Source organism: Tursiops truncatus, chromosome 1 (assembly GCF_011762595.2).
Source record: "Tursiops truncatus isolate mTurTru1 chromosome 1, mTurTru1.mat.Y, whole genome shotgun sequence".
In the NCBI taxonomy this organism is placed as follows: Eukaryota; Metazoa; Chordata; class Mammalia; order Artiodactyla; family Delphinidae; genus Tursiops; species Tursiops truncatus.
The window spans coordinates 169,998,869-170,014,715 of record NC_047034.1 but is presented as its reverse complement, the minus strand read 5'-3'; the positions used below and the strand labels follow the sequence as shown (position 1 = coordinate 170,014,715).

The window sequence follows — 15,847 nt, the reverse complement described above, 5'->3', positions numbered from 1 at the left end:
TCACTTAATCTCTGGCGCTCTTCCACCTTCACTCTCACCCACCTGCTCTCCCCAGGTGGGCACGGACCACACCCTTGGAGCCCAGGGGGGCTGCCAGGGCCGTGTCCAGGGTGCTTTTTCCACGCACTGTTTCTAAGCGTCCAACAGCCTCATGAAGTAAGTGTTCTCATTCCCTTCATGAAGTAGGTGTTCTCAGTAAGGAAACTGAGGCTCAAAGAGGCTCACCAGCTCAGCCTCTGCCGCCAGAGCCTGCGTGTCCCCATTGAACCGAGCTGACTCAGAGCGCTTGGGGTGCTGGAGGGAGAGAGCGGTCCATCTGGAAGGCTACTAGGAGGAGGAGGCTCCTGAAGGATTGGACTCCTGTGGCCAGTTCCTCTGAGAGCCCACTGGGAGGTCCATGTCATTGGGGCAAAATCTTTTCCCACACCCTCCTTGCAATTTCAGGTTTATTTCAAACGAGATGGGGAGCCCATCGACGCAGTGCCCCTGTCAGAGCCGCCGGCTGCTAGCTCCGGCCCCCTCCAGGACAGCAGGCCCTTCCGCGGCCTGCTGCACCGTGACCTGGACGACACCAAGATGCAGAGGTCACTGTCCCTGCTGGACGCTGAGAGCCGGGGCGGGCATTCCTACACAGAGCGCCCCTCCCGCAGCCTGACCCCGGATCCCAGCATCCCCCTCCAGCCAACCACCGAGAACATCCCCGAGACGGTGGTGAGCCGCGAGTTCCCCCGCTGGGTCCATAGCTCCGAGCCCGTCTACTTCCTGAGCCACAGCCGTACGCCGGGCAGTGACGGCACCGTGGAGGTGCGCGCCCTGCTCACCTGGACGCTCAACCCGCAGATCGACAACGAAGCCCTCTTCAGCTGTGAGGTCACGCACCCGGCACTGTCGATGCCCATGCAGGCAGAGGTCACGCTGGGTGAGGCTCGACGGAAGCCACTCTGCAGGGCCCCTGCAGAGATGGGCGGTGGGGAGCCTTGGAAGAGGGCGGGCTGCCGGCCACCACGGAGATGGGAAGTTGGAGCGAGCCGGGGTCGGGGTTAGGCACGGAGGTCAGAGGCAGGCTATTTGGGAGGTTTGCTGAGCTGTGTTGGAGGACATAGGAAATTACAGGGAGGTCTGGGGAGTTTGGTCCAGCAGGATCAAGGATATGGAAGTCACAGAAGTTTTGCTAGATCAGTGTTAGAAACATGGGAGGTTTTCAAGATTGAAGATGGAACAGGACACTCCCAGGAAAGTTTGCTGGGTGAGTGAAGAAGACACAGGAGTTGGGACTCATAAGGGAGAGTTGCTGAGTCAGGTCAGGAAACGTCCAGGGAAGGATGGGAACATAGGAGGTGACAAAGGGGTTTTCTCGATTGAAATAAGAGACCCTTGAGTGCAGGGACAGTTACTAGGTAAGGATCATGAGTGTGGCAGGTCGGAAGCTTGTCGGATTAGGGTCAGGAATACTGAAGGTAGTTTTGCCAGCTTGGGGTAGGGAACGTATAGGACGTGGGAGGATACTGCTCTCGCTTACACTTTTAAGTACAATGGAAACCCTGTCATCTGCAGGGATGTGGGACGTGGGCGCAACCAGGAAACTGGATACCCAGGGATAGCTCAGCCTGAGAATTCAATCCCCATCTGGGGCCTGCTTCCTCTTCCCACAGAGCACCAAGTCTGTATGTCCCCAGAGCAGATCCTTGTTTCCCCTTGTACATCTCCTCCCAGCTGAGTAAAGGCAGGGAGACGGGACATGTGGAACCTTCTCTACTAGAAATATGAGGCTCTCAGAGCCAGGATTTGTATTGACTGGGGTGGGGTGGGGCAGGGAGCTGGGCACACTGACCCAGTACTGGCCCTCTTTGCCCACAACCCTCTGGACCTTGGTTTTCGGTACCCAGCAGCTGAACCCAGAGCCCAAGATGCCAGGGCTTGTCCCCTGCCTCTCCTGCAGTGGTGAAGAGCTGCATGGAAACATCTACAGCCCCTAACCGAGGCCCCTCATGACTGAGGACAGATAGCAATGACTGACGAGGGTTGAGACCCCAGCCTGTGCCTGGGGGTCCAAAGGCCGTCTCTGTTTTTAGCGAGTCCACCAGAAAACCCTGCACCAAACACCAAGAAAAGGATTTCATGTACATATAACACCTACTCTGTGCCAGGAACATATGCAAGGATTCTCTCATTCACTCCTCACAAGCAGTTTACCACGCAGTCCCATTTTACAGGTGAGCAAAACTGAGGCTCAGTTTGGTGGGGTCCCTTTCTCTGAGTCGCCAACTTGTAAGTAGCAGAGCTGGGATTTCCAGCCAGGTCTGTTGGTGCCTTCTCCAATTCCCCTATGCCAACCACTGAACTTACCAGCCCCAGGACTGGGCACCCTTGCTGGCTATGGGGTTAGTTGTCTGAAGTCTGATTAAAATGGCCCTTTGATTCCCACAGGCCACTTGCCCACACAGAAAATAATAATAAGGGCTAACATTTACTGAACACCTACTATATACCATGGACCGTTGCTTTTCTCATATGAACACAATTAGTAACCCAGTTACCGAATTGGTAATCCTCATGGTCACTCAGTGAGGTCAGCGTTATTAGTATCCTCTATCACAGACGAGGCAACTGAGGTGCAGGGAGGTTAAGTAAGTTGCGCAAGGTAAGTGGGGGAGGGTTCAAAGGCAGGCAGTGTGGCCCCAGTGTCTTGCCCTTAGCCTCCACTCACTGTGCTGCCTCAGGGCATCTGTTGTCATGGTGCCTGCCCCCTGAGTACCATTTGCTCATCATGCCATAGAAACTTCACAAGCACCCCTTACGGCCAGGCCCTGTGCCAGGCGCTGGGATTATCCCCACGCAGAGCCTGCCCAGATCCCTCTCTCAGCCTTCCCACCTTGCCAGAACTCCCGCCCCCAGTTTCTCTGAACCCTCCATTCTTCCCAGAGTTCCTTCTTGCATTTGAACCTCCCTGTCCCCAAGATACAGTCTGCTTCCAGGCTGGGAGGCAGAGCAGCCTCGACTCTTCAACGGGACGCCTTGCCCATGAAAGCCACCCCCAGCCTCTCTTGCCCAAGGCTTGACTTCCCACGGGAGGGCTTCCCTGTCCCACCCCCACAGAGAATGAGAAAGACGAGACCAGACAAGGACTTCCGAGCAGCTGGAAAGGTGAGCTTGCAGTTCACATCTCCCAGTGATGGACGGGGTGCTGCCACTGGCTTGTTCCACCCCCTTCCCACCCCCTATCCCAAGACATAGTAAAGCACTTGCCTGCCCTGTCCCAGATTCCAGATGGTTCCCTTGACCGGAGCCACCTGGTGTGCACCCCCAACCTCCATCATCAGAGCAAGAGAAAGGCCCACTCACAGGCAGTGGGCATGACAGATATGTGTGTGCCCACGGGGAACTGGGGGACACAGCAGGGCCACCCAGGCGAAGGGGCCAAATCGGGTGGGTGAGTGAAGAGACCCCCAGGCTGGCTTCCCGTCTTACCGCAGCTGCTGTCAGTTGGTGAGGTCTCAAGCCTCTTAGGTCTCTGAGCCTTGTTCTCTGACCTGCTGAGTGGGGGAATAATAGTAACCTCATAAATGTTTGGAGCATGTGCTGGCAGCCAGGCTGTATGCAAGATGCTTTTCTCCAAGATCTCCTTGCAGTGACCCTATCAGGCAGCGGAGAGACGCCATCATTATCCCCATTTTATAAGTAAGGGAACCCAAGCTTAGAGCAACTCTCCTCAGGTCACCCAGCCAGGTCTGACCCCAGAGCCCATGCTCCTAACCACTGAGCTCTACTGCCCATCCTGTGGGGCTGTGGTGAGGACCCATGGAGCCAGTGGGTGTAGCCGGTGGAGAGTGGTGTGAACCAAAGGGGTCCTGAGTGAGTGCTTGCCCTTCACACAATCAAGGCACCCTGTACTCTGGCCATGGGGGTGAGACAGAGGGCTGCATGAGATGACCCCGGGGCACAGAATCCAGTCATCTGGTCAGGACTTTAAAAGTTAGGCCAGCAAGGGTTGAGGCATGCTTCTCTGTGATGAGCCTTTGCTTCTTCTGTTCCCATGGCCAGGGATGCCCTCCCCAGCTCAGATGCCACTGCCCCTAAGAAGACAGACGCCTGGTGGTCCTAGAGCCCATCTCAGTAGATAGCAACTACATTCTTCCCATTGATCACGCCAGAACCCTTGGAGTCACCCACTTTCCCCCTCTTCTCTCCTACCCAACAGCCAAGCCATCCTTAAGCCCTGGCAGCTCAACCTCAGAATATATCCCACATCTACCCTGTCTCATGGTTTCCTCTCCGACCACCACATCTAAGCACCGGCAGTTCACACTGGATTATTACAGTAGCCCCCAAACTGGCCTTTCTGCTTCCACTTATGTGCATTTCTGTTCTCCACTCTGATTGATCTAAAATATAAATCCACATACACACCCACCCAAAACCCTCCAGTGGTAGACAGATTGATAGAACAAAAAAAGAGCCCAGAAATAGACCCACATACAGTCAGTTGATTTTTGATAAAGGTCCCTAGGCTGTTCGATGGGAAAAGAGAATGCTTCTTAATACATGGCCCCGGAACTACTGGACACACTTAAGGAGGAAATGAACCTGACCTCTACCACACACACACACACACACACACACACACACACACACACACACACAAGAATTAACCTGAGATGAATCCCAGACCTCAATGTAAAACCCAGCATCATAAAACTTCTAGGGCAAAACACAGGACTATATCTTTGTGACATTGAGGTAGGCAAGGATTTCTTAAAGAGTCACAAAAAGCACTAAATGCAAATTTGAAAATTGGTGAATTGGACTTAATCAAAATCCAAATCTTCTGCTCCTAAGAAGATACTTTTAAGAAAGTGAAATGTGGCGAAATGGAAACGCAAACTACAGACTGAGAGAAAATACTCTCAGTACAGAGATATGATGAGGGATTTGTATCCAAAATATATAAGGAGCTACTGCAGATCAATAATGATAACTCAAAATTTAAAGAGAAGATATACAAGTGGCTAATCAGCATATAAAAAGATATACATCATTAGGGAAATGAAGACTAAAACCTCAGTGAGATACCATTTCACAACTACGAAAATGCCTAACATGGGAAAGACGGACAACACCAAATGTTGGCAAGGTCGTAGAACAATAAGAACCCTCACACAGGGCTGGGAGTATAAAACAGTACTACTGCTTTGGAAAACTAGTAGTTTCTTACAAAGATAAAAATACCCCTCCCTACTCTATGACCCAGCAATTTCACTCCTAAGTATCTACCCAAGAGAAATGAAAACATACGTCCACAAAGACCTGAATGCTCACAGCAACTTTATGCATAACAACAACAACAACAACTGTAAAAAACCCAAATGTCCGTAACTAAGAAAATGGATGAACAAATCTGTGATATATTCATATAATGAACCACTTCTCATCAATACAGTTGAATGAACTCCTAATACACCATGGAGTTCAGAGACATTGTGCTGAGTGAGAGTCGTCAGGCAGAAGAGTACAGACTGCACGATTCCATTTATATGAACTCCTAGAACATGGAGCACACCTCTGAGGATAGAAAGTGGAACAGTGTTTACCTATGGAGGGTGGAAATTGACTGGAAGGAGGCATCAGGGGACCTTTGGAGGGATGGGAATGTTCTCGAGTTTGGCTGGGATAGTGGTGACACAGATGTTCACATTTATGAAGATTTGTCAAATTGTGTTCTTAAGAACAGTGCCTTTCCCTTATGTGAGTTTCCTCACCATCTGAAAATATATGAAAGTCAGAACAAAACAAAATAATCCTCTAGACCGCCATCACATCTAAAATTACATTCCCACGGTGCTCATCTCTCACACTCGTCTCTGTTACATCTGCTCCAGCCACAGGGTTCTCCTTACGCTTCCTTGAATATGCCCAGCTCAGACCCACCTCTGTGACTTGGCACTGTCCTTCCTTTCCGCCTAGATTAATCTTACCCCAGGTATCCTCAATCCCTCCTTCATCAGATCTCTGCTCAAATCTTCTACTCAGAGGCTCCTTCCCTGAACACCCTATTTCAGCCTCCTCCTCCTGGCCCCATCAATTCCTTACTTCGCTTTGCTTTCTGGCATTGCGTTTATCTCCACGTGCAAGTATATGATATACTTTCTTATTGCCTGGATCTTCCACTAGAATTTAAATTGCACGTGGGCAGGGTCTTTACCTGCCTTGTTCACATGGTACAGGGCTCAGCACAATCTGTAACATATGACTTAATAAACACTTCCCTAATAATCAATTACTTAATACTTTTCCGGGTTGTTGTGAAGATTAAACAAGGCGTGCATACAAAGTGCTTAGCATAGTGACAGAGTAAGTACTCAGTAAATATAAGCTACTGTTGTTACTCATTATTGTATCCCCAACATTGCCCTGCATAGTGATCGACACAGATTAGGCATAAAGAACTAGATGGTTCGAGTAGATGAATGAATGGGTGTGTGAGTGGATTAGTAGGTTTATGGGTAGGTATATGGATGGAAAATGGATGGATGGGTGTTATGGTGGAGGGATGAATAATATGATGGAATGATAGATGAATGCATAGAACAAATGCTTGTATGGATGGATGAATGATATGATGGAGGGATGAATAATATGAGAGAGTGATGGATGGATGGATAGAATGAATGCTTGGTTGGATGAACGAATGGACGCATGGATGTGTGGATGGGTGAATAAGTGGGTGAGTGGTTGTCTTAGTGAACACCTAGAATTCCTGTGGTGGGGCGCCTAGAGGAGCTTTCCGTGAGATTTCACAAGGCTCTCCTTGCAGCAAAATGCTAAGGAGAGTAAAGAGAGCAGTTATATAATCAGGATTTTTTGTACGCCCCTGAACAGATGCACACCACTTCACATTTCCATCTCATATCTCTCCCCCATTGTCATTTTCAGAGCAACTCCTCAAATAGTAGGATAGCAGTCTATTCTCCCCATTTACAGGTGAGAAAATTGAGGCCCAACAAGTTGGATTGACTCATCCAAGTCACGTAACTGGAGAGTAGAAGACAGGCCTCAATCCTGGGTCTCCTGACTCCCACTCTTTCCATATGTCCAGGGGTTGAGGGGAGGGAAGTCCCGGGGGCTGAGAACCTTCCTTCAGGTACCTTCAGTGATGTGTTCTAGGGGCAGGAGAGAGGGGCCAGGACTTGACCACCGGGAGCTGCTAGTGGGTGTCAGCATGTGGTGGAAGCGTGTGGGTGACATCAGCTGGCCCGGCTTCCAGAAGCATCTGGATACAGCAGTGAGGGCAGGAGTCAGAGGGGCCACCTGCCACCAAGGCTCTTGCCAGTCGGCAGCTGCCAGGATCGAGCTTGGAAGAGTGAGGGCAAAGCAGACCCCTTGCCTACCCACCCTCTGCCTCTCGGGGTCAGCTCCACACAGGAGCCTCTGCACCTGGCAGCTCAGGGCAGCGGGGGAGGGGTCTGGCTGCCCACGTGGAAGAAGGCATCCAGCTTTCCCCCTCCTCCACTCCTGGGTTCCAAGCTTCGCTCTAAAGACCTGTGCAACTTCAGGTCCCGCCCCTGCCACTTCTTTGCTGTGTGACCTCGGGCAAGCCACTGCCCTCCTGGGAGCCAGTTTTACGGCCTGCAAAATGGGTTTCATGGCAACCTGCCTCGTAAACACCAAGATGGGTGAGACGGTCCTAGAATGACGTCTAGCACATGTCAGGCACCTGATAAATGTGAGTTCCCTCCCCTTGGGGCCAGGAGGCCCAGGCGCGGCCCGAAGTGGGTGGGTGGGTTCTTTTGGAACCGAGGCAGTTAGGAATCTGACCCAGGAGACGAGGTTGTCCGCCCTGGTTCTCCTGCTTACGCTTCTCCGGGACAGGGATGCCCTTCCGCGCCCCCTGCTGGCTGCAGCAGGACAGTGCCATCCCGGCAGGACGAGAAGAGGAGACTGAATGACGCAGGGCCAGACCAGCCTATGCAGCGCTTCTCACCTGCAAGGGGACCTTGACAGCACTTGAATGTTCATTAAAAAGACGAGAAAGTTACTTGACTTCCCCAAGCCTTCATTGCCTTATGGGGACAATCTCGAGAGGTTGGAAGTGTAAATGAGGTCGTGCATAAAGCACGTCACAGAGCGCAAGGCACTTAGGACGCTCTGGACAAATGTTAGCCCTTAAACCCACCGTCTCCCGATATTCCTAACAGCCCAGTGTGGTGGGGGGACAAGGGTTGCCTTGGCTGTTCCCACCCTGTGTTTGGGGAAAGCCAGGGTAAGTGACTGGTCCAGGGGCACACAGACTAGACTCCTTTCTTACGTGGGTGGACGCAGCAGCGGAAGCTGCCTGCACCTTCCCTGCCATTCCCTCCCCCTCACAGGCCTGGCTTTCCCGCTGATGCCTCCCTCCGCCCCACACGGCCCTTCAGGTGTCTTGCTCGTGGTTTAATTAATAGTCCTTTGGTCTCATGAATGAAATTGGTTGGCAGTGCCTAGGAAATCACCCACATCTGCCAGCTGCTCTGATTTCTGCTCTGACAGCTCTGAGTGGGAAGGAGAGGCTCGGGTAGCAGGTGGAACAGATGAGGAGAACCCAGGCCAGCCCCGGGGCCTAGGGACAAAGCTTTTCTCCTGCCGCCACCCCTGGAAGATGTCCAAGGAGAGTGGCACAGAGCATGGCACTCTGATCAAAACCCTATCGCTTCCCCCTGGCCCAGGGAGCTCTATGGGGTCTGGCCCAGTCCCCACCCCCATCACCCCTGACCTTCCACCTCAGCGCCATGTCCTGGCTGTTCCCTCCACCTGGAACCCTTTTCAGGAGCTTCATCTCAGCTGAAATGTCAGCTCGTTGGAAGAGACACTCAGACCATCACTCCCCACTTGTCCAATTCTCCACACAGTGCCATGGCTCTCCAGTAGTTTCTTATTCACGTACTTATTTGTGTGTCAAATGTCTCCCCAACTAAAGTGTAAGCTCTGTGTCGGCAGGCACGCGTCTCCATCACCACTGCGTCCCCAGCCCTGCCCCAAAGCCTGCCACACAGTTGGCTCAATGATTACTTGTTAAATGAATGAATGAGTGATGAATGGACCTGGCAGAAAGAAGCCTGGCGCAAACGTCATGAGAAGAGAAACTGGCTCTTTGGGTGACCTTGGATAAGCCTCTTCGTTACCCCTGGGCCTGTTTCCCAATCTGAAACCTGAGAGATTGGACTCAGTGATCCCAGTGGCTCTTCCATCCCCGATGTGCTCTGGTTCATAGGAGAGCAGCACCCTTGGGCATCTTGTCTCCCAAGTTCAGAGAAGTTAAGCCACTTAAAAGAAGTGAAAGAAGTGATACAAGCAGGTGAGGAAGAGAGGCCGGAAGGGCACAGGCCAGGCCCAGGGAGGGAGATGGTTACCCCCATATTTTGCCACCTTCCACTCACCTCCAACCCAGAGATTCCAGAAAAACCCCACGGGGCATATTAACCTGGTAGAAGGCTCTCTGGAGCAGGGGTAATGAGACCAGAAATTTCATCCCAGTTCTTCACTGTGTGAACTTTGACAAGTTACTTCCCCTCTCTGAGCCTCAGTTAACTCAGCTATACAATGGGGATGATAAAGGCAGGAGCGCATCTCACAAGGGTTTGGTGTAGGTGGGAGTGTGGGTGTTCTGAGCAGGGCTGGGCGCTGGAGCAGGGTTCTCCCTGTTATAGCAGCTGAGTCGTCTCCCAGGTGGCACCCCCCTTGGGTGTCCCTGACTCCACTGTGCCCTGGGCTTCTCCGATCTGACCCCTTGTTACACCAGTTTGTGCTCGTCTTTTGACCCCACTGAGAGTGAACCCCATGAGGACAGGGACTGTGCTCTGTACGCCGTTAAATCCCCAGGTCCCAGCGAGGGCTCGGGAAACGTGTATGAATGAATGCAGGCATGAACGTGTATGAATGAATGCAGGCATGAATGAATGATCCGGATGGGAACTTTCTCTTCCGTTCCGCCAGCACCTCTTTTCTTTGCTTAGTCTCCTCTCCCCGCACACACACACACCTCTCTGACCTGGCCTTCCTCTCCCTGTAGTTGCCCCCAAAGGACCCCAAATCATGATGACGCCCAGCAGAGCCCGGGTCGGGGACACAGTGAGGATTCTGGTCCATGGATTTCAGGTCAGCCTCTCTCTGAGCATCTGCAAGGGTGGCGGGCGGTCGTCAGGCACCAACGGGACACGAGCATTCCTGGCGGCATGCTCTGAGACCCTCCCCTTGACCTCCAGCACGGCCAGCTGGTCCGAGTCTCCTAATCTGTGTCACGGCAGAATTGGCTTCCACGAGGTGTGGCATGGGGTGCACGCATGGATGTGCTCGCCCGCCTGCAACTTAGAGCAGACACGGCACATGGATCTTGACATTCCTTCCAGCCCTAGAGTCCTTTCCTTCCTGGGGTCTGGGCAGCCAGTCCCAACCCATCCGATGAAGATGTGTTAATACCCACCCTGGCCAGGCCATGCCTCTGGCCCCTTCCTGCTCCGGCAGGATGGTTCCTCCTGTGACCCGACTCTCTCCTGCTCTGACCAACAGAACGAAGTCTTCCCAGAGCCCATGTTCACATGGACGCGGGTTGGGAGCCGCCTCCTGGACGGCAGCGCTGAGTTTGACGGGAAGGAGCTGGTGCTGGAGCGGGTTCCCGCTGAGCTCAACGGCTCCATGTACCGCTGCACGGCCCAGAACCCTCTGGGCTCCACCGACACACACACCCGGCTCATCGTGTTTGGTACGCTGCGCCCAACTAGCGGATCGGGAGGGCTACCCGGGGAGGCCCCTGGTTGGAGCTTTCCCAAGGAGGAGGGAGCAGTAGGGGCCCAAGTCCCATAAATTTGCCCTAAGAGGGTGCCCCACAGGGAAGCACTACAGTTCAGTGGTTAAAACCATAACAGCTTTGGAGCTAGAGAACCCTGAGTTCAAATCCCAGACCCACCACTTAGCAGCTGGGCAACGCTGGGCAAACTGTTTCCCCTCCCTCAGTTTTTCCATCTGTAGAATGGGGCGGATACCGCCCAGCCCGCAGAGGCCGTGTGGCTGCCCTGAGAGGGTGCACATGACACCACACAGCGGGTGCTGGATGAGGGGCTTCCTTCGCCAAGTTCCAAATGCCATCCACGCTCTAGTTCTCTTTCTGTTCTTCCCAACAGAAAACCCAAATATCCCAAAAGGAACGGAGGACTCCAATGGTAAGTCTCCACTCTCAGAGCTTCTAGCTTAAAATCTCTGGTCCCCTAAACGGCCCCTTTGTATGACCTTGCCCCTCCCTCATGCTGTAGGCGCATAATTGACCTCTAGTTGGGCCGAGTCTGGGTCAAAGGTCAGGAGTGGGCACTAAAGCAATTAAGCATCCCTAAGCAGCTGGCAGGGAGTTCGAGGGACAAAGTCTCTCTCAGAGAGCTCGGCTGCCGTGGTCCCAAGAAGATGTGTCTAGCGCTGACCATGGGGTTGTGATCCGGGGCCCTTGACCACTTCATAGGATGGTGGGGCCCTTTATACTGCCCTCCCTCAGCTGCCCCCCGAGCTGGGCACCACCCCATGGGACACAGACATTCCCCCCAGGCCTGCCAGCCCTCCCTTTCCCACAGTGAGCCAATCTCACAGTTCATGATGAAGGCCCCCACGCCTAGTCCCCACTGCAGTGTCCTGACGGCCACCGGAGAGCCTGACCTCCACCCAGCAGGCCTGGGACAGGGAAGAGGTCACGCACAACCAGGTGGGACAGATAGCAGAGCTAGGACTTGAACCCAGCCCATCCTAACACTGAAGTCCAGACTCTTGGCTGGGGCCCTTCAAAGCTCTGCGGTCCCCCGGCTCCACACACCTGTGCCCCCCAGAAAGCAAAGCGGGTGGGTCACAGGCCCTGACGCTGCTCCCTGCACAGGTTCCACGTCTGGCCCTGCTGGCATCCGGCTCACCTTGGTGCTCGCCCTGACAGTGGTCCTGGAGCTGACGTGAAGGCTCAGCCCTGCTCCCTCCATTCCATCTGGCACTGACATCTCTGCAATTGGTTTTCATTTCTTTTCTAAACTACTTCCAGTCTTGTTCTTAGTCTCTTTCTGTCCATGTCTTGGCTTCTTTGGTCAGTTTAATTAAAACAGAACATTTTTCCCCACCTCGGTCTATGGCTCTGTATTCTTCCTGGTCTATAGCAGCAACTGGGCACCTCCGGACATGCAACCTCGGGACAGGCACTGAGGGGGATGATGAAGGACATGGAGGGCATGCTCTTCCCTGGAGGAGGGGTGGAGGGGCAGCTCCTTGTTTCACACAAATCCAGTTGTGGGAAGTGGCCAGAGACTCTACTCAGGAAATTCAAGTTCCCTCAGGGCCAAGTGTAATAGTCAGCTCTTGCCACAATAATGCTGCATAACAAAGGGACCCAAATCACAGTGGCAGGCAACAACAAGTATTTATGATTGTGTTTACGTTTAGGACAAAGTGGTTCAGCTGATATAGTCTGGACTCACTTGGGCAGCTCTGCTTCAAGCAACAGGCTATCTGGGCTGAATTCCAGGGGATGGGTTGGGCACAGGTCTCATCCATGGTTGTTTTCTCTGGGGCCTAGGCTAAAGGGGCTGTGGCTGTCTGACAGTTGATCCTCTTATGGTAGATCATCCTAGCTAAAGAAAAAAAAAACTCAAACCATGGAAGCGCAGTTAAGGCATTGGCCTGTCATGTCCTTGAACACTCCTTTAGCCAAAGCAAGTCACATAGCCAAGGCCAACGTCAATCAATTTCACATATAAGTCAATGGTAGAGGTTCCAGAATTTCCTGTTCAACTACTAGAAGGTTCCCCATGCCATTCAGCTATTGGAGGGAAGGGCTGAGAATGTCTGGAGATGGGTGGGGTTGGCATCTCTGAGCTGTGGCCAAAACCTGAGGGTCACCAAGGAGAGCCCTGGAAGACTGTGTTGATCTGGATAGGAGAAGCTAGGCTGCAGTAACACATTAACCCCAGAGTTTTATGGGATTAACATAATAAAAACTTATTTGGGGCTCATGAAAAGCCCAAGGCAGGTTGGGTAATCCTCTTCTATCCTGCAGCTAAACCAACTGGAATATGTGGCCTCTACGATCTGCAGGGCAGGGAAAGAGAGGGCTGCAGGATCAGAATGACGGGCAGAATAACAGCTCCCCCACCAAAGATGCTCACGTTCTAAGCCCAAGAACCTGTGAATCTGCTACCTTACCTGGCAAAAGGGATTTTGGCTGATGTGATTAACTGAAGGCTCTTGAGATGGGAAGAGTGTCCTGGGTTGTCCAGGTGGGCCTAATGTAATCACAAGGGTCCTTAAAAGAGGGAGGCAAGAAAGCAGTAGAAGGAGATGGGATGACAGAAGCAAGAGATTGTCATGATGCAAGGAACGGGCCACGAGCCACAGAATCCAGGCAGCCTCAAAGCTGAAAAAGGCAAAGAACCAGGCTCAACCCCAGAGGCTCAAGAAGGAAGCAGCCCTCCCAACACTTTCAGCTCCACAAGGCTTATTGCAGACTTCTGACTTCCAGGACTCTCTTAAGAGAATACATTTTCCTCATTTTAAGCCACTAAATTGGTGGTAATTTGTTACAGCAGCGGTAGGAAACTCATATAATCACACAGGATGACTTTAAGGGTCAGGCCTCGTAGTGGCACAGACCACGTCTGTCGTACCCCATTGACCTCAGGGAACTTGCCCTCCTGTCACTTCCGCTGCACTGTATTGGCCAACACAAGCTATGAGGCCAGCCCAGATTCAAGGGGTGGAGAAATCTATTCCACTTCTAGATGAGAAGAACTACGAAGCCATGTTGCATAATGAGCAGATACAGGTCAGGAGGCGGATCAGGGCCGTGTTTACAATCTACGCCACCCCCCATTCTGAGCCTGATGCTCCGGAATCGTGCTTTCCCATCCACCATGACTTACTCTCACTTCAACTGGGAAGCCCAAACGGCCCCTCACTGCAATTTCTCCTTCAAAAATGTAACAACTAAACGCTCCATTTATTTGATACATATTTGCCTGCCTGCATCTTGCAGGCAACAGTACAGAAGATGATTTTCAAGTGTTGAAAGGTCTCTCATATCCATTAATATAAACATCCAGGCCAGGTCAGCAGCAACAACTACATTGCACCGCCTGTCTCCTCGGCCGACTTCCTTCTTCCCCAAAACCCTGCTCTGTCTCACGTGAGCCAGCGGCTCCCCCTTCTGTTACCTGCCAGCAATCCTACCTAAGCCAATGTTACACAATGCCTTTGCCTGTTTTCTGGAAGGAATAAAAAAAGATTTATTCCTTCTTTTTGTCTTAATAGAGGGAAGCCCATGTAGGCATGAAATTGGAATTGCTTTCCCTTATTAACAGTGTGGTCTTTGGGCTCAACTGACCCCTAAGGTGCGTTAATATCTCAGCAGCAAGTGGATGAACCACAGAAAGTGGCAGGGGACGTGTCCAGAGAGAGCCAGCTGGGAGGCTCGAGGTCCACAGCGGGTAGGGCGGCCGTCTGCTTTGGGGTCTGAGTTTGAGGATGTTGAGCCCTGAGCAGGCTGAAAAGGATGGTTTATTCAACCTAGGCCTGCAGGGATGGAAGGAGGGATGGGTGACACCGAGCCCAGCCTGACAGGGAGACGGACCCTTCGTCTATTTGTCCACCTGCTTACTCACTCATTTCACAGACTCTGAGCATCCCCCTGTTGTGGCTTTACGCCAGGCAGGGGAAACACCAAGACAAGTTGGGCAGATCCTACTGTAAAGAGCACCTGATCCATCCAGAATGACAGAGTCGAGGAAAAGAGCAACTGAAATGCCATGTAGTAAGTATTGGAACAAAAACGTGAAAGAATACAACAGGGTCACAGAAGGGGTGAAAGACTGTCCTGACTGGACAGGTCAGGGGAGGCTTCCAGGAGGTGGTGACTTCACAGCCAGGTCTTGTAGGAGAGGAAGGGGCATCAAAGTCAGTTCTGCCACCTCCACCATTTGGCTCCAGGTCAGTCAGTCCAGCTGTCGGTCCGTGCAGAGACCCATCCCTGCCCCCAGGGTGCCAGGCCTCAACGGGGCCACCTCCATCCCCCTCCTGGGCAGCCGAGCCCTTGTTGTTGGGCTCATCAAGGAGAACTTGGCAGTCCCATGTGCGGCGGCCCCAAGACAGGACCACCCTTCCCTGGCCTGGGCTCTCGAGCTGTGAACACTTGGTCACAGGAAGTGGGGGAGGCACGTGACGATCTCTCAGTGCTGCCGCTTCCAGGGCAGCGGTTCAGCATCTGCTGTGCCCGTTCCCTCCGCCTGTGCACCTGCGAGAGAAGCGAGGTCTGGGGTCACCGTCTTCTCAGCCTTGGGGTACTGTGCCTCGGGGCCCCACACACACCCCCGAGAGGAGTCACATGAGAAGAGGAGTCACATGACCCCTCTACCCCAACCCACCTCATGGGACTGGAGACGTCCAGCCCTCCTGCTTCTAGCCTGGCTGGGCTCTTGGCTGGGCAGGAGCAGATCTGGGGACCTGCCTACCGTGCAGGCTTCTGTGATGCCAGCAGCCGTCTCCACCAGGGGCCACAGCCACCTTGTCTGAGGGGAGACATGGAATCGTCAACCATGGCTCCTACACGAGGACCCAGGTTTTCAGAGTAGCCATCCTGACCCCAGAAAGGCTATATGTTTTATGAAGTGCACACACGTACACAGAGCAGAGAAAACAAAACCAAAAACAAGGGTCTGTCTCTGGGCTCTGCCCCTGCAGGGAAGCTGACAGCCCCACATGACGCCCAGACCCGGATGCGCGCTTTCACATTTCCAGGATGGGGGCAGGGATGGGAAGGCCAGTGTCGTCGGGGCTGGCTCCCCCAGGAGCCCTGGCTGCTGAT

The 15,847-nt window shown here is 52.9% G+C and overlaps 1 protein-coding gene across 1 annotated transcript in view; it reads left to right on the top strand.

Annotated features, from left to right (window-relative positions):
• IGSF21 (immunoglobin superfamily member 21) overlaps window positions 1-12,115 on the top strand; it is a 159,195-nt gene extending 147,080 nt beyond the window's left edge. The window contains exons 6-10 of the mRNA XM_033842417.2: window positions 445-919; window positions 10,043-10,128; window positions 10,540-10,732; window positions 11,151-11,189; window positions 11,885-12,115. Coding sequence (XP_033698308.2) covers window positions 445-919; window positions 10,043-10,128; window positions 10,540-10,732; window positions 11,151-11,189; window positions 11,885-11,958 — 867 coding nt within the window. The 3' untranslated portion in view covers window positions 11,959-12,115. The remainder of the gene's footprint in view (window positions 1-444; window positions 920-10,042; window positions 10,129-10,539; window positions 10,733-11,150; window positions 11,190-11,884) is intronic.
• Window positions 12,116-15,847: the final 3,732 nt, after the last annotated feature.